General features: G+C 40.1%; 1 protein-coding gene across 1 annotated transcript in view; it reads right to left on the bottom strand.

Moving 5' to 3' along the window:
* Nucleotides 1-15,677, bottom strand: part of MEP1A (meprin A subunit alpha) — a 36,980-nt gene extending 21,303 nt beyond the window's left edge. The window contains exons 1-5 of the mRNA XM_049653765.1: nucleotides 15,605-15,677; nucleotides 15,495-15,519; nucleotides 15,356-15,406; nucleotides 10,805-10,845; nucleotides 10,007-10,082 (exon numbers count right to left, since the gene is read on the bottom strand). Coding sequence (XP_049509722.1) covers nucleotides 10,007-10,082; nucleotides 10,805-10,845; nucleotides 15,356-15,406; nucleotides 15,495-15,519; nucleotides 15,605-15,673 — 262 coding nt within the window. The 5' untranslated portion in view covers nucleotides 15,674-15,677. The remainder of the gene's footprint in view (nucleotides 1-10,006; nucleotides 10,083-10,804; nucleotides 10,846-15,355; nucleotides 15,407-15,494; nucleotides 15,520-15,604) is intronic.
* Between the last annotated feature and the right edge of the window lie 7,831 nt (nucleotides 15,678-23,508).

Raw genomic sequence — 23,508 nt, 5'->3', positions numbered from 1 at the left:
TCCCCATTCAAGCAGAGAGATCCTGAGTGCAATTGCCTGAGGAGAGTCCCGCTGCAGAGCAGAAGACTGCAAGCCATTTGTCTTCTGTGTGAATAAAGTATCTTGTAGAGAAGCAGTGAGAATGGTGCTCACTGCAGTCTAAAAAGATAACCTTCTTGCTGGAGGAAGACAGCAGAGTTTTGAGAAGTTTATTGGCTCTAAGAGCATGAGAAGCGCATATGGTATTTTACCTTGCTTCCCAGCAAAGCTTCTGGAGAGATGACAAGACTAAACAGCGCTGGAAACAGCCTTGGGAAAGATTTCCTTTTTTCTTTTTTTTAAGAAAAAAAATTTTAATATTTATTTTTGGGAGAGAGAGAGAGAGAGAGAGACAGAGTACAAGTTGGGGAGGAGAAGAGAGAGAGAGAGACACAGAATCCGAAGCAGGTTCCAGGCTCCAAGCTGTCAGCACAGAGCCTGATGCCGGACTCGAACGCGGGATCATGACCTGAGCCGAAGTCGGACGTTTAACCAACTGAGCCACGCAGGTGCCCCTGGAAAAGATTTCTATAACCCAAACTTGGAACCAAAGCAGCAGAAGCCTAATGGACCTGAAGAGGCCAGCACAATAGATGCTTACTGGTAAACTGTAGGTTAGGACCAATGACCAAAGATCAAATGTCTTTCCTGTCCCCTAACAAGCACACATGCTGGCATTGCAAAAGATAAGCATGGGGTGGGGAGGAAAGATACTCTGGAGGAACAGAGATTATGTTTTACTTAGCGTGTGTCCTTTTTTCTCCCATCAACTCATTGAAGGTAGGGCTCTAAGTTAAAAATTAAGCTATGTTATATCAAGTTACATTATATTTATTGTACATTTGCTTTTGTGCATTCTCTCAAAGAGTTTATAGTTCTTGGCAGTTTACTCAGTATTTACTTTATGGTTTCCTGACCCTATTTCATTTAATAAACTACCAAATTAGAGATTCACGGTTCAGATGTCGTAAGATTAGATCAAGGTCATTAAATAAATAATCAATGGAATAATCAGTAAATTACAGTAAATTACAATAAAAAGCAACACAGGTAATAACAACAACATGAAAGATTTTCATGAAGTTTTACCTATCCTCTGTGACATCTGTAATATGAATATTTGTACTCAAGACAGCTTAGTTGTCATGAAAGTTGTCACAAACTGGGACAAAATGTTTGCAAAATACATACCTGACGAAAGACTTGCATCCAGAATATGTAAAACACTCTTACAACTCAAAGAAGAAAGACAAATAACTAATCTTTTAAATGGGCAAACTATTTAAACAGGTATTTTACAAAGGAAGACATACAAATGAACAATAAGTAAATAAAAAAGAAAGTAAAATGACAATAAGTAAACTAAAACCACAATTACATACCACTACATGTCCACCAGTATGGCTAAAATTTAAAAAAATAACAGCAACGAATGTTGGAAAGTGGTGTAAATGAACTTTCATTCCTCATTTGTAGAAGTTTGTAAAAAGGTACAAGTACTTTGAAAGAGATCCAACGCTAAACCTATGTCTGTATTATAACCCAACAATTTCACTTAAAAAAATTTTTTTAAGGTTTATTTAGTTTTGAGAGAGAGACAGAGTGCGAGCAGGGAGGGACAGAGAGAGAGGAGGACACAGAATCCAAAGCAGGCTCCAGGCTCCGAGGTCTCAGCACAGAGCGCATCGCAGGGCTCGAACCCACAAACCATGAGATCATGACCTGGGCCAAGTCGGATGCTTAACCGACTGAGTCACCCAGGCATCCCTCACTTTTAGATATTTACACCAGAGACATGAATATGAAAGCATATATTCCAAACAGGCATGTACAAGAATGTTCAGAGTAGCTTTAGTCATCATAGCTCAAACGTAGAATCAATGCCTGTTGTCTATCAACGGGAGATTGGTTTAAGCTGTGATATACTTTGTTCACGCAATGGAATGCCACTCAGTAATAAAAAGGAACAAACTATTGATAAACACAACAATATTGGTGAATCTCAAAGACATTTTACTGGGTAATCAAAAAAAAACCCCGTAAAATATGATTCCATTCCTATGAAATTCTAGAACAGGCAAAAACAACAACAACAAAAAAGGAGTTGTTTCGGGAAGGGTGAGAAGAACTATAAAAAGCATGAGAGAACTTTCTGGGATAATAAAAGTGCTCTTTTTTTTTTTTAAGTTTATTTATTTGTTTTTAGAGAGAGAAAGAGAAAGAGAGGGATGGAGGAGCAGAGAGAGAGGGACAGAGAGAATCCCAAGTAGACTTCACGCTGCCAGTGCAGAGCCTGACACAGGGTTCAATCCTATGAACCAGGAGGTCATGACCTGAGCCAAAGCCAACAGTCGGAGGCTTAACCAACTGAGCCACCCAGGCACCCGATAAAAGTGCTCTTAATAGGAGTTGTATGAATATGTTTACATTATAGAAGTGTAATATGTAAAACCCATTGAACTGTACAGTTAAGACTCATGCATTTTACTCTCTGTACATCTTACATTAAAAAGAACTATAAATAAATATTAAATTTCAGTTAAAGATATGCATGCTCAGGTGTTTGGGGTAAAGCATACTGGTCCCTGCAAATTACTTTGAAATGTATCAAAAATAGAATGTATTGACAGAAGTTTAGAAAGATGGACAGGATGGATAGATGAGATAAAGCAAATATAGCAGAATGTTGTTTGTATAATGTAGGTGATGAGTATATGAGTGTTCACTGTACAATGGTTTTAGCTTTTTGTATATTTAAGTTGTTTCATAATAAAATGTGGAAAAGGACAATAATTACAACTTTAAAGAAAGAAGGAAAAAACCTATAAGCTTAAGGCAAAAAAGAAGTGATTTTGGAGAAAGAAGAGAATTTGCCACCAACAGTTTTGCTCTACAAGAAATGCTAAAGAAAGTTCACTAGGCTAAAGAGAGATGACACCAGCTAAGAGCCCAGATCTCCAGGAATGAACAGAGCCAGAAATAGCAAGTATAAAAGTAAATATAGAGAATTTTTCTCATTCATTACTTTAAAAGACAACTGATTAAAGCAAAAAATGATAACACTGTATTATGAGGTTTATACAGTATACAGTTGAAAAGTATAAGCCAACAATAGCACAAAAGAAAGGGTTATAAATGAAATTATACTGTTCTAAAATGCTTACATTTTATGCAAAACAGCACAATATTAAGTCTAAGGATACTGTCACATATTAGGTCTACAAATTGTAATCCCTACTGCAAAGTCTCACAAAACAATACAAAGGGATTGAGCTGAAAAGCCACTACAGGCCCCAAGTGAAATTTTAAATTTTTGGATTTAACCAAAAGAAGGCAAGAAGAAATAAAAGCAAAAATAAAAGACAAATAATAACTGTTAGTTCTAAATCAAACTATATCAATAATTACATTAAATATAAATACACCAAATACTGTAGTTAAAATTCAGAGGTTTATAGACTGTATAAAAAAGTAAGACCCAAATATATACTGTCTGAAAAAGAGACACTTTAAATATAAAAACATTGATAGGTTGGAAGTAAAAAGTTGCACAAGATGCACAGTGCAAACAGTAAGTTTTATAAAGTTGGTGTAGCTAGATTTAAATTAGACAAAGTAGACTTCAAAACAGAGAAGATTGCCAGACATAAAGAGAAACTTCTCTAAATGAGAAGAGTCTATTTAGCAAGATGATATGACAATGTGCTTGCACAGAAGAGCAGTTTCACGCAAGTGCAAAAAGAAGAAATAAACAAATGCGCAATTATAGTCAAAGAGTTTAACACCTCTCTCTCAGTAACAGATAAAACAATAAGTCCAAAACTCTATGCAGATATAAGTATTTGAACAACACAGTCACCTTGACCTATTTGACGTTGATAAAATAACATGCTCCAAACCAGCCAAATACAAGTTCTTTTCCAGTGCACACGGAATAGTTACAAAGGTAGACCACAAAACATGTCTCAGTAAATTTCAAAAGATTGAAATCTTATACAATATGTTCTCTGACCTCAACAAAATTAAACTAGAAATTAATAATAGAATATCTAGAAGAGCTACAGACATTTGTAAATTGAAAAGCACACTTCTAATTGACCCATTGATTTTTTTTTTAATTTTTTTTTTAAGTTTATTTATTTTTGAGACAGAGAGAGACAGAGCATGAATGGGGGAGGGGCAGAGAGAGAGGGAGACACAGAATCGGAAGCAGGCTCCAGGCTCTGAGCCGTCAGCCCAGAGCCCGACATGGGGCTCGAACTCACAGACCGCGAGATCGTGACCTGGCTGAAGTCTGACGCTTAACCGACTGCGCCACCCAGGCGCCCCGACCCATTGATTTAAAAAAATTGCAACAGAAATTAGCGCATATCTAAACTAAATTTTAATAAAGACACAACCATAGCAAAATTTGTGAAAAACAGTAAAAGCATAGTTTCCAATAAAATGTACAGATTTAGATGCCATATTATATATCGCATTATATTATATTCTAAAAATGAAGTTTTAAAATCAATGATATAAATTTCCACCTTCATTTTAAAAAAAGAAGAGCAGGGGCACCTGGGTGGCTCAGTCAGTTAAGCGGGTGACTTCCGCTCAGGTCATGATCTCGCAGTCCGTGAGTTTGAGCCCCGCGTTGGGCTCTGTGCTGACTGCTCATAGCCTGGAGCCTGTTTCAGATTCTGTGTCTCCCTCTCTCTGACCCTCCCCTGTTCATGCTCTGTCTCTCCCTGTCTCAAAAATAAATAAAACGTTAAAAAAATAAATAAATAAATAAAAAATAAAAAAAGAAGAGCAAATTAAACTGGAAGGAAGTAGAAGAAAGGAAAAAATAAAGAAAGCGAAAAGCAACAAAATAGAAAGCAGACAAACAAGAGAAAATTAACAAGTCAAAAGTTGCTTCTTTGAAAAGATTAATAAATCAATACACTGCTTAAAAAAACAAACAAAAAAGGCAAGTCATAGACTGGGAGAAAATATTCACTATAATAAAACTTTTTAAAAAATCATGGTAAGAGTTGAACAGACATTTCATAAAAAAAGATACACAAACGGCCAATAGCACATGACAATGTGGGAAATATCATTGGTCGTTAGGAAAATGCAAATTAAAATCACAATGAGAGTCCATTTTACAACCACCAGAATGGCTACAATTAAAAAGGTAAACATTGCCAATGTTACTGAAAATGTGGAACAAATGGAACACTGCTACATCGTTAGTGAGAATGAAAAATGGTACAGCCACTTCGGAAACCTGCTTGGCATTTTTATTGAAGTTAAACATATATTTGCCATATGATCAAGCAATTCTGTTTCTAGACATTGGCCCAAGATAAATTAAAAAATACATATCCACAAAGACTTGTACACAATGATCAGAGTCTTGTACAGAAGACTTTCACAAATGTGAAACAACCCAATGTCCATCAACTGAAAAAGGGATAAACAGCTGCCATAATACTGAGGAATATTTCTGAGTAGTAAAACAAGAATTAAGTATTGGTCCACAACAATATGGAAAATCTTCAAAAACATGTTGAGCAAAAGAAGCTGGATACAAAACAGTACATACTGTGTGATTCCAATTATCGGTAAACCAGGATACATTAGTAAATCGGTAAATCAGTATACATTAGTAAAACTAACGTATAAGGTAAAGAATGGTCGTGTCTTTTGGATGTGGGGTAGAGATTGGCTGGAAATGCATACAGGAAATTTCTGGAGTGATGGGAGCATGGGTTCCATAAGTTTATGCGTTTATCAAAAGCCACTGACTTTTACACTGATTTGTGAATTTCAATCCATGTAACTTTAACTTCGATAAAAGAGTTATAAACAAAAGTGAAACTCTAGTAAGTTGGCTTTTTCCAATGGTTTGGGCCCAGGCATCTGAACTTTTTTTAACCCTAAAGGTGATTCTCCTGTGATACTACTTAAGAACCACTGTTGTATCTTTACTGCTGCTACCTTATTTCAGGCCATCTGTCTTCCAGCTTGCTCTTTTAATCTGTTACCTACATTACTGCTAAAGAGACCTTGCTACTCAAGCTGTGGCCGGCAGACCAAAAACATTAGCATCAGCTGTGCAGCATCTCAGACCTCACCCCTGACCCACTCTACAATTTCACAAGATCCTCAGGGGGGCCTTACGCACATTAAAGTCTGTGAGGCACTGACTTTTGCCTCACCGAGGCATGGCGAAGCTTAAATACAATATTAGGTGAAGGCACAGTGGCCAGCACATAATAGTGATTCAAAAATCATGTCCATGTCTTGATGGAAGGGGGACAGAGCAGGTGCGACAGACAGGAAGAAAAAGTGTAATGGGGAAAATACCCCTCTCAAAAGTTGATGTTTCTTCAAACACATATCAATAAATATGGGTGCTCCATAAATTTGCAAACGTGCTGGCAAACACTGGGGGAATAAGAACTCAAATTTCCATAAATAAATAAATAAATAAATAAGGACAACAGCATTTGTTTATATCTAGCTCTTCTCCAGAAAAGGGATCAGCACTAATAACAGTGGTGGAAAATATTGAAACATAAGCCATGTTTCCTGAGAGTGGGAGTAGCCTGGCAGCCCATTAAGATAGAGCAAGCCTGTCCCAGCCTCCCCTCTCCTCTGACCTTCCCCCATCCATGAGATGGGCCGCACAGGCATTGCATCATCGTGGCTGTTCAGCTGTCAGTTACCTGCTTGAGGTCAGGCAGTGTCCACACATGGCTTCAAATATTTATTTATTTCCCCCAAGTGTTATTTCTAACAATGAGCGAACTATAACTTATCCAGTCCTTTATCTTAAGAGAGAAAAGAATTGAAATCATTACTTCTGAGGAGGAAGGGCTCTGAGAATGTGAAATATAGACTTTTCTATTTCTCAAAAGGATGGAGTGTTTGTTTTGCAACAACAGGGGAAGACATCAGTATGCTGACAATATATTTAGATTCACCTCTATTATTATTTAAAGTGTAAATTTTTCACTGTGGTGAAGCCAAATTATATTTTATTGTATTTTTGTTCTTTATGGTGCTCTTGGTTTTATTAACATGATAATGTGTTGGGCATTTTTAAAATTGTTATTTGATATTCTGTAATTTTTAAAATTACCTCTTGTATCAAAAAAAAAGAGAACTACAGGCCAATATCCCTGATGAATACGGATGCAAAAATTCTCAATGAGATACTAGCAAATCGAATTCAACAGCATATAAAAAGAATTATTCACCATGATCAAGTGGGATTCATTCCTGGGCTGTAGGGCTGGTTCAACATTCGCAAATCAATCAATGTGATACATCACATTAATAAAAGAAAAGATAAGAACCACATGATCCTGTCAATCGATGCAGAAAAAGCATTTGACAAAATTCATCATTCTTTCTTAATAAAAACCCTTGAGAAAGTCGGGATAGAAGGAACATACTTAAATATCATAAAAGCCATTTATGAAAAGCCCACAGCTGATATCATCCTCAATGGGGAAAAACTGAGAGCTTTCCCCCTGAGATCAGGAACACGACAGGGATGTCCACTCTCACCGCTGTTGTTTAACATGGTGTTGGAAGTTCTAGCATCAGCAATCAGAAAACAAAATGAAATCAAAGGCATCGAAATTGGCAAAGATGAAGTCAAGCTTTCACTTTTTGCAAATGACATGATACTACCCATGGAAAACCCGATAGACTCCACAAAAAGTCTGCTAGAACTGATACATGAATTCAGCAAAGTCGCAGGATACAAAATTAATGTACAGAAATCAGTTGCATTCTTATACACTAATAATGAAGCAACAGAAAGACAAATAAAAAAACTGATCCCATTCACAATTGCACCAAGAAGCATAAAATACCTAGGAATAAACCTAACCAAAGATGTAAAAGCTCTGTATGCTGAAAACTATAGAAACCTTATGAAGGAAATTGAAGAAGATACAAAAAAATGGAAAAACATTCCATGCTCATGGATTGCAAGAATAAATATTGTTAAAATGCCAATACTACCCAAAGCAACATATACATTCAATGCAATCCCAATCAAAATTGCACCAGCATTCTTCTCGAAGCTAGAACAAGCAATCCTAAAATTGGTGTGGAACCACAAAAGACCGTGAATAGCCAAAGTAATATTGAAGAAGAAGACTAAAGCGGGAAGCATCACAATCCCAGACTTTAGCCTCTACTACAAAGCTGTAATCATCAAGACAGCATGGTATTGGCACAAAAACAGACACATAGACCAATGGAGTAGAATAGAAACCCCAGAACTAGACCCACAAATGTATGGCCAACTAATCTTTGACAAAGCAGGAAAGAATATCCAATGGAAAAAAGACAGTCTCTTTAACAAATGGTGCTGGGAGAACTGGACAGCAACATGCAGAAAAATGAAATTAGACCATTTTCTTACACCATTCACAAAAATAAACTCAAAATGGATGAAGGACCTGAATGTGACACAGCGAACCATTAAAACCCTAGAGGAGAAAGCAGGAAAAAACCTCTCTGACCTCAGCTGAAGCAATTTCTTACTTGACACATCCCCAAAGGCAAACCTCATGAAGATAAAAAGCTGCTGCAAAGGAAACAATCAACAAAACTAAAAGGCAACCGACAGAATGGGAAAAGATATTTGCAAATGACATATCAGACAAAGAGCTAGTATCCAAAATCTATAAAGAGCTCATCAAACTCCACACCAGAAAAACAAATAATCCAGTGAAGAAATGGGCAGAAAACATGAATAGACACTTCTCTAAAGAAGACATCCGGATGGCCAACAGGCACACGAAAAGATGCTCAACGTCACTCCTCATCAGGGAAATACAAATCAAAACCACACTGAGATACCACCTCATGCCAGTCAGAGTGGCTAAAATGAACAAATCAGGAGACTATAGACGCTGGAGAGGATGTAGAGAAACGGGAACCCTCTTGCACTGTTGGTGGGAATGCAAACTGGTGCAGCCACTCTGGAAAACAGTGTGCAGGTTCCCCAAAAAATTAAAAATAGACCTACCCTATGACCCAGCAGTAGCACTGCTAGGAATTTACCCAAGGGATACAGGAGTACTGATGCATAGGGGCACTTGTACCCCAATCTTTATAGCAGCACTCTCAACAATAGCCAAATTATGGAAAGAGCCTAAATGTCCATCAACTGATGAATGGATAAAGAAGTTGTGGTTTATATACACAATGGAGTACTACTTGACAATGAGAAAGAATGAAATCTGGCCTTTTGTAGCAACGTGGATGGAACTGGAGAGTGTTATGCTAAGTGAAATAAGTCATACAGAGAAAGACAGACACCATATATTTTCACTCTTATGTGGATCCTGAGAAACTTAACAGAAGACCATGGGGGAGGGGAAGGAGAAAAAAAAAAAAGAGGTTAGAGAGAGAGGGAGGCAAACCATTAAGAGACTCTTAAAAACTGAGAACAAACTGAGGGTTGATGGGCGGTGGGAGGGAGGGGAGGGTAGGTGATGGGTATTGAGGAGGGCACCTGTAGGGATGAGCACTGGGTGTTGTATGGAAACCAATTTGACAATAAATTTCATATTTAAACAAAAAAAAGAAAGAAAAATAAAATACTGACACGAACATAAAAAAAGTAAATTAATTAAAAAAAATAATAAAGTGTAAGTTTTTCACTGTGGTGAAGCCAAATTATATTTCATTGTATTTTTGTTCTTCATGGTGCCCTTGGTTTTATTAACATGTAATGTGTTATGCATTTTTAAATTGTTATTTGATATTCTGTAATTTTTAAAATTACCTCTCGTATCTCCAACCAGTTAAGCTGCCCTGGTGTCAGTATAAAGTTATACATTCCGTTCCATGGAATAAAGAACCATCAGGACTTGGAACCCCTCATATGCAATGGTGTTACTCCCAATCTGAAGCTGATGAACAGGAGGAGTGGGGAGGGAGAAGAGTAAAACCCAAAGTGTCTAATTAAAACAATTAATATTACCCAAATTGTCAGCCAGAATGTAAGGGATGGGGAACTTCCATCTGGTGTTAGGGTCTCTCAGGCCATTTCTGGAGTTCTGTGGAAACAAGGCAAAGATGACCAGGAAGGCAATCCTTGAGGCCCCCCTGGCCTCCTCTTTCACTAAATTTTCACACCACAACCTGTCATACAATTCAAACAACTTAATCACATTTGTCTTCTGATGACCAAAGTGATTGAAGTTCATTACAGACAATTTGGAAACTTCAGAGAAATTATTGAGGACAAAATTTAAAAGACCTACAATTTCTAAAAGTTGAGATAGTCACTTTAAGCATATTGGTGCATTGGGGCACCTGGGTGGCTCAGTCGGTTAAGCATACAACTTTGGCTCAGGTCATGATCTCACGGCTTGTGAGTTCAAGCCCCGTGTTGGGCTCTGTGCTGACAGCTCAGAGCCTGAGCCTGCTTCGGATTCTGTGTCTCTTTCTCTCTCTCTGCCCCTCCCCTGCTTGTGTTCTGTCTCTGTCTCTCAAAAATAGATATGTATATTGGTGCATTTCCTTCTCTCATTCACTTACTGGGAAAAATAAGTGAACATGTAATATGGTAATTATAGACTCTTTGTACTGTTTACTTATTTTTCATCTGTTTTTGTCATCATCGACCACAGTTGAAGCCCCTGTGGGTACAGATGATAGATTAGATTCTTTCATGTCCTCCACAGTGCCCATGCCAGGGCTGGACACAGCAGAGGCTCCCAGTCATAAAAAACAGCCAGTACTGAGGATCGTCATTATGTCCTTAACAGGTACTCACCCTTAGGAGGATGTCCCCTTGAAAGAGGTCCAAGCCTTCAGCTAGATGCAGATTTAAAAATATACATATTTGAATGAGCATTACTAAAAGGCATTTCTCATAATAAAATTAATCTTTTCCATTGTAAATCTTCCAGTGTTCGTCTTCATGTGATAAAAGTCACTTTGAAATAGGCAAAATTTCCTCTAATTGAGTAAATGTAAACAACCCATAAATATCATGTCTTATCACATCCTTGGTCTCATTTTGGAAAAAGAAACCTGGTCCAAGAATCTTAAAAGTAAGCAATGAATTAGAAGGCATCTTTTTGATCATTGACTCCAAATCTCTCATACTTGAGGAGGGCACAAGGGAATCTTGAGACAGGAAGTAAGGCACTAGGTGGTCAACAGTTGAGGGAGCTTGAGAACTCCTGACTTCCTTTTCAGGGCACTCTCTGCTATTGTTCCATCCTTCCTCATGACTGTAGGTAAATGGGTTGATTTTTCTCTGCCCCATGAATAAACAATGATACTCTCCAAAGCCAAACTCAAGATAATGCCCTTGCAATAAAGGCCAGGCAAATATGGATAAATCCACTCAAACTGTATCTCCAAATATCTATCAGGAGCTTAGCACAATAAAATTTCTCCCTGATGGTATTCTTTGAGTCTGGCCTCACTGTGTTTCTGAAAATAGGATTCTTAAAAGGGAAGACCCTTGTGGGGAAAATTATGAGCACGTAAAAGAATGTCTCTTCTTATCATAACACTCATATTTGATAAGCAGCCTCCCCTGTAAAACACAAAGGACTTCAAACAGGGTCGGTAGATTATATCATTGTGAGAACAGTTCCTGATTTACAGCTGGGAAACCAAGCTAGAGAATTATCACCATAGCCTCACATGGTAACAGAGGTCCCATGTGACAAAGCTGATGGCTCATTCATGATAAAGGACACCCCTGGGGTTGTAGGTATTAGGAGAAGCTGTGGTTTCACTTCCTAATGACTAAGGCTACCCTTGTATCATCCCTTGCCCCATGCACACATCTCTTTTTTTTTTTTTTAGTTTATTTATTTATCTTGAGAGAGAGAGTGTGTATGAGGGACAGAAAGAGAGGGAGAGAGAGGAAATTCCAAGCAGGACCACACCATCAGCACAGAGACCAGTGCAGGGCTTGAACCCATGACCTGCAAGATCGCGACCTGAGCTGAAGTCAAGAGTCAGACACTCAACCAACTGAGCCACCCAGGTGCCCCTCCATGCACACATTTCCTAACCTCCATAAGCCTAACCTATGTATACAATCACAGCACAATTAAACAAAAACAAATAGCAATGACACGACTGCCTCATTGGCGTAGAATTGCCTTTTTGATAGGGGTAGTATGTGCTGATCTATCCCCTCTCTGTCTTAGGCATGTCATGAACAAAAGCATACATTTCCTGACACCTGGTTTGGATTAGGGATGCAGGTGAGAGCTGGACTCTTCCAGAGTGATATGAACAAACCCATTCAGACCTTGGCGCCCAGGCTGGTCAGCATAGATGAGGTCATGGAGGTGTGAGAGAGTAGAGCAGTTGGGGGGAGGAATTCTCAAAGAAGCACATATCCCTTAAAAAGAAGCCTCAGGGGGCGCCTGGGTGGCTCAGTCGGTTAAGCGTCCGACTTCAGCTTAGGTCATGATCTCGCAATCTGTGAGTTCGAGCCCCGCGTCGGGCTCTGGGCTGATGGCTCAGAGCCTGGAACCCGTTTCAGATTCTGTGTCTCCCTCTCTCTCTGCCCCTCCCCTGTTCATGCTCTGTCTCTCTCTGTCCCAAAAATAAATAAACGTTAAAAAAAAAAATTAAAAAAATAAAAAATAAAAGTTTTTAAAAAAAAAAAAAAAGCCTCAGGAGATTCACTACCCAAGTTGCTCGTGCAGCATATACTTATTAAGTGCCTAATGTGTCCTAGACTTTGTTCTACCTGCTGGGGATGTAACGGAATAAAACAAAGCCTTCAAGGAGGTGATATTCTTGACTGGGGAGGGAGGAGAGACACACAAATAAATGAACTTGAGTAGCAGATGGTGAAAAGAGCAATAAAAGAAAAAAAGAACAACAGGGGGAAAGTGTTGAGGCAGGGGAGGGTTCACATTTTATAGAGGGTGGTCAGGGGAGGCCTCCCTGAGAAGGTGGCATTTAAGCAGAAATCTGATGGAATGGGGAATAAAGGAAGAGTATTGAGGGCAAAGGCAACAGCAAATAGAAATGAGGAAAGCCTTGATGTCTCAGAGCAGCTTTCCAAACTTTAGCCTGAGAATCCCCTGAGGGCTTCTTAAACACAGATGGTGGAGCCTACCCTCAGGGCTTCTCAGTGGGCAAGTCTGGGGCAGGGCCCGAGAATTTTCAGAATTTTCATTTCTAATAAGTTCTCTGGAGATGCTAATGCTTCTGGCCCGAGAATTTTCTAATAAGTTCTCTGGCGATGCTAATGCTTCTGGCTGGGGGACCACACACTGAGAACCACCTTTGTAGAGGAATAGCTATGAGGTCAGGGTGGCTGGAAAATCCAAGTAATTAAGGGAAAAAAGTAGAAAAAAAAAAAAAAGAGAGATCAGATGGCTGGCTAAGTTCAGCTCTTCTCAAACTCTAATGTGCAGGGAATCATCTGGGGTCTGTAAAAAGGGAGGTGGGGGTGAGACCCAAGATGCCGCATTTCTAGGAAAGCTCTTAGGTGGTTCAAGTGATACTGACCTGCAGAACACATTTGGGGAATCAAGGTTCCAGGGGCTTTATTCTGTGTTGGACAAGATGTCAACCAGCACTGGTCAGTGTTGGAAGATTGGAAGATTGGATAAGAGAAGTGACATGGCCCGAATCATATCAGAAGGAGAGCTCTGTCTACTTTGGCAGGAAGAGCCTTGTGCAGGGCGAGGGCAGGAAGGCAAGAACAGTTATGAGGCCACAGCAAGAACCTGGCCAGACCCAGATGCCTTAGACCAAGACAAGAAAAGGGAAAGTGCTCAAAAGTCACAACTCGTGATATAATTTGATGGTAGATCTAAAAGCATTTGCTGATAGATGGTGTGCATCTTGGGAGACAGATAAGAGTTGGGGCAGCTCTGAGGATCTGAGCCTACTGATCCAGACAGGGGGAATTTCTTTAAGTGAAATGAAAAGTCTGAAAAAAAGCAAATCTTGGGATAGAAAGGTTAAATTGTGAGGCATGGAGACAAGATAGGTAAAAAGGTAACAATTTCCAGTGTGTGGTTTCTCCCGAACAGTTTTTGTGATGTAGGATCTGGCTATGTAGCTAACCCTAACAATCCTAGCAGCTTGGTTGGAATGACCTAAAGAGAGAAAAAACCCACATGGTAAAATTTCTTCATTGGAGTCACACAGCTCAGAGCGGGTGGTGGAGATGAAAACAATGGCTCTAAGATAAAAGAATGATCTTGTCTAGAAAAATAAGGATGTGATAAGGAAAAAACTCTAACTCTAGTGCCAGCCCTGTTTTAAAATACAGCCGATCCTCTCAGGTACTTACACCTTGATCGCCTGACTAAAGAGAGATGATTTCATGCCTGGCTCTGAAGTCTTGGGACCCGTTCACCCATTTACCTTACCAAACTATTTCTTTAAAACTATTTCAAGCTTTTCCAATTATATGTCAACTAGCCTCCCTTTCCTGTAAATGGGACAAAGCCACGGAAATTCGACCTTTAGCTCTGGGTTTTTCCAGTTTTGTAGTCTGCAAATAGCACTGGGTTGAGTTAGAAGAACTGAAGGTGAGCCCCATCATTGCCATCTGTGATCTGGGCAGATCACCTCCACCACAAGGAGCTTCCTGTCCCTTCTTGCAAAATGAAAATTAGCGCTTACTCTATTACAGGATTTGGCAATCGGATAGGAAAGCTCTTGATAAGGTATTTAGGATCGTGAATATCTGTTTCCCACCAATCCTAACCAAACATACCCAGAATGTAAAGGGCTTCTCCTTCATTTTACAAACAGAACAAGAGAGAGAAAAGCTTCTCTCTCCTCTTGGTAACGGACCAGATTGCTGGAGTCCTTCAATAAAAATGTTTGTAGCCAAGATGTTGAAATGGAATACCTTTACACTCTTCTCTAAATCCTAAGCAAACAGGGGTTAATGAATATGACACACCAGTAGAGGGGCTGGGTTCCCCCCCCCCACTAAATATAGCCCTAGGCATATATTACAGGTACATACAAATATATATATATATATATATATATATATATATATATATATATATATCAAGCAGAATAATCATCTACTTTTCTTTCCTTTTTTCAAAATAAAGACAGGAACACTGAAATTTTTGTAAACAAAAATCATGTTATATGTTTCTAAATCCATGGAGCACTCACTAGTTTCTCTAGAAAATGTGGTCTCTCATTTCCATTTTTCAGAAACGTAGCAAATTCCAATGAAACACCAATAGACATTTCTCCCCTAAAGTTACCCAATACTCTATCATGGAGATAAGAGCTGTTCAGCAATTGTATCATAAGATTTAAAATTATTTCAAGGCATTAATAATGCAGAAATTATACCCACCAAAATTGATTTCTGAAATATCCCTCTGTTCATCAAAATCTTCATCATGCACTGTTAAAAGTAGGGAAAAATTCTTATTAATCTTGTTGAACAAAAGAAAGTTCAGACACACTCTCTATGCACTTCAATTGATTCTTACCATTTCCTTTGGAGAGATGTTTAATCTGGAAGAAAGAAATATACAGAAAATGGATAACATATACCAGAATTAATATTTCTGAACACTCATAACCGAAGAACTCTACTTACAGATACAGCTGCTATGTGGGCACAAAACAAGATGAAAGACAGAACACAAGTGGATCTAATCCAAATCATTGTTGCAAGTGAACACATTTAGCAAATACACCTTGTGATAAATACTTTTCGGACCTTGCCCTGGCCGTCATTTTAGAAACTTTGACCCTCACATATGTACTGTGGCATTAAAAAAAAGTAGCCAGAGGAAATGTCATTGATCCTTTTAAGAACAGATACCAAGTTTAACATAAAATCTCCAGCTCCCCAGACCAGGGAAAGGTTTGAAAAGGATAATATTGAGATGAATATATAAAAACCTGTAACATTTCTATACACCAGCAATAACATTCCTATATAGCAGCAAAAACTGTTCATGTAATATAACAGATAAAAAAACCCATTCCACAGTATAAATCAAAACAATCTATAAAATATCTATAAAGTACTTAAATCCAATAAAAATAATTAAAATTTTATGGAAATGTTTTGAGCAATTATCAGAGGACATAGATCTATTCATACACACACACACACACACACACACACATTTATATCTATAAAATATTCATGAATGGGAAGACTTCATGCAATAAAGATGGTCATTATTTTGATATTTGTCTACAAATTAAATGATTTTCCAATAAAAATCTTGCCAAGTTTCTTGTGAAACTTGATGAACTGACAAACCCTTTCTGAAATTTACATGAAAAAAGTAAACTTCCGAAAGTAGATCAGAAAACTGAAAAGAAAGAACAAGGAGAAAGAACTGCCCTAATGGAATATCACGAATTTTTTGAAGTTATAGTAGAGAGTGGGTTATTGCCAAAAAAAGACAGAAAAATTAGTCTACAGAATGGAATAGACTATCAAAACAGATGCAAGACTATATGGGAATTTCACATGACAGGAGCCAAAAAGTCCATAGGGAAACTTTAGTCTTTCAATAGTAATGTGGGGACAACAGCATTTCCATATGAGGAAAAAATTAAATTCATACACCATTCATACACACACACACACACACACACACACACACAAACTGAATAGATTAAAGATGTATATACAAAAATCTAAACTTTGAAAAAATATAGGAAAAAATGCTTTTAACCTTGAGATCAGAAAATATTGCTTAACAGTAAAAAAAAACCATATAAAGCATAGTAAGTTTGACTATATCAGGATTTAAAATTTTTGTGACAAAAGACACAACAGTATAGTTAAAAGATCAGCCACAGATGGAAGAAGACATTGATACTGCATATAATTGAGTGAGAGTAAGTTATCCGGGGTATATAAAGGAATACCTACAAATAAATATGAAATAAAAGAGAGAGATGATCCGAGAGAAACACGGGCAAAGTATGAACACAAAATTCACCACAAACCTCCCAAATGTGCAATAAACATGTAAAAAGATTTTCAACCTCACAAGTAATCAGAAAAATATCAGGTTTTTTTTTTAATGTTTATTTATTTTTGAGACAGAGAGAGACAGAGCATGAACGGGGAGGGGCAGAGAGAGAGGGAGACACAGAATCGGAAGAAGGCTCCAGGCTCTGAGCCATCAGCACAGATGCCCAACGCGGGGCTCGAACTCACAGACCGTGAGATGTGACCCGAGCGGAAGTCGGCAGCTTAACCGACTGAGCCACCCAGGCGCCCCGAAAAATATCAGTTTAAATAACAATGGATGCTACCTCAAGCTCAGATTGGCATAAATGAAGAAGGCTGGCCATACCAAATGTCGGCAAGAAAGTGAGGAAATAGGAAATCTTACACATTGCTGGCAGACCAGCAATCGATGCTATCTAGTAAGTTGAAAGATGCATAGTTTACAAGCTAAAAACTCCACTTCCAGTTATATACTCTAAATAGAGATTCACAGACGTGTATACAAAGTACCATATAACGAAGTACCATATCATTGTGGGCTGTTTTTTTTTTTTTTTTTTTGTAATAGTAAAGAACTGGAAAAATGTATTTATACTGGGAGAAACAAAGTATCAGTCATGCACGGATAAATGTTCAACAACCAGATCTCAGAGGGAACAAGCTTTTATGTGTAGCGTTTGTTGATTTCCTGGCTGTAAATATCCCTACCATGGTTCATTTCAAGCTACCAACACTATGCCACCAAATGCAGTGTGGGGAAGAGGTGTGCAGTATGGGCTGTACCTGCCCCAGCACAGGACTGCGTATCTTTACATGCCCTCTGACTCTTGCATGCAGGAGGTATGAGAGTCTCTGATATCAGCAATCTTCAAGGTCCAGGGCCTGCCTGTCTCCATCTCAGACCTACTTTGTGGGCAGGTGGGCCAGTCCTGTGGTCAGAAGAGCACTTCCTGTCAGAAAAGCATTTCCTCAGGCAGAAAGTGGGCTTCCGGAGCAATAAAACAGGAGGCATGACAGCCCGGAGTCAGCCTTGGATGGGCAGAGATCTGCGACGGACTTCCTTGTCACTGCAGCCATCGAGTGTGAGGTCATAAGGGCGGGTAGAGAGCCATTGCCCACACTCTTCGAACCACGGGAAGCCACCAGTGTTCTCAAAAAGGACCCGAACTTGCCCAACGGCTAAAGATGGCTTAGGTCAGCAAATACAATCTTGATGATTAAAAAAGGGGGGTGGGGAGGGACTAGATAAACAGGAGACTTCATGAGAAACATAAACTTTGTGAGAATAATTGGCTCTGAGTATAAGAGAGGAAAACACAGGAGGCTTTAATTTCTTAAATGTATGGTTTAATTTTTCTCAAATTTTGAAGCAATTAAAAGAATGAATATTTGTTCGTTCCGAAGCCAGGAAGCAGGGGTTTAGGACTTTGCTATTTGTTTTCTAAAGAAAAGGGCAACACTCTTGCCTTGGTCCCCCTCCTGCTAAAATCTCTCCTGTTAGCTTTTCAAACAGGCAGTTGCGGGACTGTTGAATTCTCCCCACCTTTCCCTGCCTCCCGATGTGCATTTATCGTTCCCTTCCTTCTTATCCTTATCTAAACGATATACTCTAACAACGGCTCTGGGAATCGGATGGACAGGAACTCAAATCCCACTTCTGCCGTTGACTAGCTGTGCCATTTTGAGCACCTGCTTTCCGTGTGTGAAATGGACAGCAGTGCCTAGTTAATGAAGCTAGTGTAAGGATTGAAAGGTAACCTACGGAAACCACAGGTACCGGAAACCTAGGAAGCGCTCAGTGAGCTAGAGCTCTTTCCCACCGTACACACTGCCTTCTGGCAAAAGACAGGCCGTAAGAACACGAAAGCCCAGCACACTCCTTGCTCAGCCGAACATCCACTGATGGGATCATAGGTCTTCGGCAGACACAACCTGTCTCTAACGACTTTCTTTTCATGATCTTGACTGCGGACGTTAATCAGTTACCAGCTGTTTGCAGTCCTAGGCACTTCATGTCCCGGAGTGTCAAGTGAGCAAGGCTGGAGTCTTAAGTCCCAGGTTTAAAGAGTTTATGGCTTTGCAGTTCAAAGCTAGATCAGGCGCTCCACGGGGCAAGGGTCACATTTTACTTTCCGTACCTGCTCCGGTGTCTAGCGCACAGTAGGCACTTTGTAATCGTGTGGGATGAAATACAGTAAGATGGGATTTTCTCTGAAGCTATTGGGTGCAGCGGTTTGCTTTGATCCCAGGGAGGACGTTTCATAAACTGACCGATTGAGAAAGTGCTGTGACAATTGGAAACGAAAAGCCAGTGGCAGGTGGGGCCAGGGAAGCCGTCCCCCGTTGTCACACACCCTCTCGCCTCGTCCGAGCGGAGGCCAGGACGCCCCTCCAGACCAGCAAAGTCCTATCCCCCCAGGCCCTTCTCAGGGATGCTCCCTGCCCTCTGCCTCCTCCACATGCCCCTTTCTGCTTCACTCACCGAGCTTGCCCTCAACAGACTATCAGTCCATCGGTTAACCTCTGACACAACTGCCTTTGCTGTTCCTCCAGGCGATCGACGTGTAACCGGGGCTCAAAGGTGCTCAGGGCAAGAACTGGCAAACTGTCGAAGTGAGCGGCAGCAGCAACCGTCGTATCCATAGCTTTTACTGTGGGCCAGACGCTGTTCCGCGGATCTAAAGTATAGCTATTCCTTGAATCCCCACAACAATTCTGTGAAGCAGGCACTCCTCTCATGCCCACGGTACAGACTAAAACACTGACACAGAAAGATGGAGAAACCTGGCCAAACCCACAGGGCTCCTGGCAATGTTCCTAAAATACCACCTGTGAGTCAGCTGTTTCTACCTACAGCTACAGCCCAGGCGAGAGGCTCGGCCATCAGGCCACAGCATGTAGGGCCCCCATTCCAATAGCGGCCGTCTCCAACCTTTTACTAAGAAGACTTAGCCGCTAGGAAAACAGCTATAGTATCTTTCAAAAGCACCCTGGAAAGTCTTTTAAAGTACAGATTCCTGGGGCACCTGGATGGCTCAGGCAGGCAAGCCTCCGGCTCTTGGTTTTCGGCTCAGGTCATGATCTCGAGGTTCGTGAGTTCAAGCCCCGCATCACGCTCTGTGCTGACAGGTGTGGAGCCTGCTTGGGATTCTCTCTCTCTCTCTCTCTCTCTCTCCCCTCTCTCTCTCTCTCTCCCTCTGCCCCTCCCCTACTTGCGCTGTCTCTCTCAAAATAAATAAATAAACATGGCTGGGCCTGGGACTTGGAAATTCTAATTCAGGTCAGGGGTAAGAGCCAGGAATCTACCTGAGGGTGAGAGCCAGGTAGTCTATGGAAGACACTTTGATAAACAGGACCCTGGGGAATTGACAATAAACAGATGCTTCCGTTCTGATTGTGGTTAGTAGTTAGCTTACACCCGGTTCCTTTTTTATTTAAAAAAAAAAAAAAATCAAAAGATCATAGCAGCCTCCAGTTTTTCCTAGCAGGGACATATACAATATTAAGAATTAGAAAGATCTTTGGTGCAGAAATCCACTTCAGAACACATCCAGGAACAGCCTCTCTGGGGTGCAGCTTGAAATTTTGCATTTTTAATAAGCATGACGGTGAACCCTATATGGAAAATATGAGACCCACTGATCTGTGCAGGCAACTCCACATTGCCCTGTACCAAGACCAATCCCAGTGGCCTCCACTGGAGAGCCAAGTAGAGACGTCCTACTATCCTGGGCACTGAGACCCCTGATAAGCTACTCTCCGTATCCAGGTCGGCATTCAATGGGTTTGGTTTCAGCTTTTCCTCCTTTGTAGGATCGAAAGAGCATACAGTCACCCATCTTTCATGCTGTGGGGAAGAATCAGACAAGAGACTTACTTTTCTGTTTGCCGATTCCCTTCCTACGTATTGAAGTTGAAACAGACTCAGCGGAAAGATACAGGATTGCCCCTGATTTTAGGAAAAATCTATAACCTCTGCTAATTACAAAGATCATTACTGCCCAAGAGGCCAAGTTAGACCATGGCATCCAAGAGGAAGACCAAACACATGGAATTGCTGAGTAAAGGGAAGACACTCTTGGGATGGGCTTTCCTTTAAAAGGAAACGTGATTCTAAAGAGGAAGAGTTCGGTTTTCTAGTGCCAAATGACAAAAGTAAAACAACTGAGCAATAAGTTTGATGTCCCTTATCCAAGGGAAATAATCCACAGATGGGGGTGGGGGGGGCACTGTGGCTCACGAACAGTGGCGTGCTCCTCCCGAGGGATTTTGGGCAAGAGCATGTTCCACAAAGCATTGGAAGTGGCAACACAGAAACAGGGCATGATCGACTGGGGTCGCATATCTGACCTTATTTAGATCGAGGAACAAGAAATAAGCATAAAGCCTGAGGTCGGCTTGGTGGCTGGGGACTGGTTGACTGGATACATTGCATTTCTGGTCACGTGGAGCATTTACAGGATCACAGAAGTTCCGTTTACTGGGCAAGAGTGGCTCCATCTGGGCTTGGAAATTTATTTCGACACTACTGTCCTTGAAGTTAGGGTACAAAGAAACAAGCTTAAATTGCAAAAGGGATGCTTAATTATTAGATACAAAGACCTTCCCGGTCATCTGAGGATTTTGGGGCTCTAAAGCGTTTTAAGGAGGGAGACAGTGTTAGTCATTGAGAATAACACCAAAGCTACAGGGTAGGGTGAGTCACGCGTGGACAGATGAAATTCTTCAGAAAGAGATGCTGTCGGAGAAAGAATGGGTGAGGCTTGGCTTGAGGATTTTTCTTTGTCCTGGGAGAGGTCATTCAGTTTCAGAGGTCATTTAATGGAAGCAAGATGATGGTAAGTCACACATGTAACTCAATCCAGAGAACAAGAAGGTCAATCGTTTTAGAAGACAAATGGGAATTATAATCCCATTTCCCCTTGAAAACCACAAAATTGTTTTGGGGGCAGCAGATTCTCTTACGCAAGTGGCCATCCCCTATTTTCAGGGCCAGTCACAATATCTGACACCTTAATAGGAATCTGAGTTAGCACAGGGGGAAAGTATCAGGAGGACCTATGTGGGGGCATTACTGGAAATTCTGAGAGTAATTAATCTCAGTAAATAGATGAGCTAAGAGGTCTTCCTGACATTCATCTGTCAGGTCTGCTCACATTCGTATGCTGAATCAAATTTTTAAACACAAATTCGTCTTCTAATTACCAATGGCGAGAGCAGGAAGACTATGGTGGCAGCCACTTTGCAAAACATGCGTGAGGACAGCTCTGCACAAACATGCAAGCAAGGATGCCAGTCACTGACGTCCTGTGAATGGATGGGCTAAGTGACGCTACATAACAGGAAAGGAAGAAAACTAGCCGTCCCTTAGGTTTTTTAATAGAATTTCTGGGAAGAGCACTTTGCTAACTGCTTACAAAGTTTCCTACCTTGAGCGCCATTTCTTCTTATCCAAATAAGAGCAATTATGATGATACTAACCAGATGACTTATTAGGCACTTATGACCTGGCACTGTGTAAGATGCTTTACATAAGCCAATTCATTCAATTCTCATAGCAATCCCATAAGGTAAAAACTATTGTCCTCATTTTATAAGCCTGAGCTCAGAGAGGTTGTATATAGTACCCAGAACCTGAAAAATATCAAAATAGAGAAATGAGCTTAGTAATGTGGTTCTCTTTCCAGGGCAGTTTCCTTCTTAGCTGATTAGCTAGACCACCATATCGGGTTCATTCATTCCTTTGTTCATCCATGCATTTGTCCACAATTCCTTTATTGAGCACGTCCTCTGTGCCAGGCATTGTCTTAGGCATTGGGAAAACACCCGTGAACCAGACAGACACTGTCCTTGCCCTCATGGAGCTTAGATAGAGGTGAACATCATGGGAAGGCAAGCATCTCTCAGCATTACTAGTAGATCCCAAAGTAAAGATGGGCCAAAGGGAAATAGATGAACAAATCGTGATGTATTCATTGATCACATAGATCACAGCAGACTTCGACTAAAATAAAATAGAATGCACAATAAAACACTGTCACCATTGAGTACTCCTAAACAATAAAAAAACAATTGGACTATTGGCACACACAAGAACATGGATAAACCTCAAAAGCGTGATGCTAAGCTTTCAAAGTCAGATACAAGACCATATGTTGTATGATTCCACTTATATAAAACATCAGAAAAAGCAAAACTATAGTAGTAGAATCCAAATCAGCAGTTGCCAGGGACCAAAGGATGGCAGTAGAAGGAGACAGACTACCAAGGACAGAAAGAAACTTGTGGGAGTAATGAAAATATTCTATATCCTGACTGTGTTGGTGGTTATGTAACCGTAAAAGTTTGTCAAAAATCAAGGCGTTGTACACTTAAAATTGGCAGATTTTGTTGTATGTAAATTAATGTCAATAAAACTGACTTTAAAAAAAAAATCAGGAACCCTGGTGTTCACATCCTATCTCTTCCACTAACGTACCAGATGACATTGGGCAGAATAGTCTATGTTTGGATTTATTCTT

The sequence above is a fragment of the Panthera uncia genome (genome assembly GCF_023721935.1).
Source record: "Panthera uncia isolate 11264 chromosome B2 unlocalized genomic scaffold, Puncia_PCG_1.0 HiC_scaffold_24, whole genome shotgun sequence".
In the NCBI taxonomy this organism is placed as follows: domain Eukaryota; kingdom Metazoa; phylum Chordata; class Mammalia; order Carnivora; family Felidae; genus Panthera; species Panthera uncia.
Note: the sequence above shows the minus strand (reverse complement) of the source record. Positions and strands in the feature narration are given on the sequence as shown.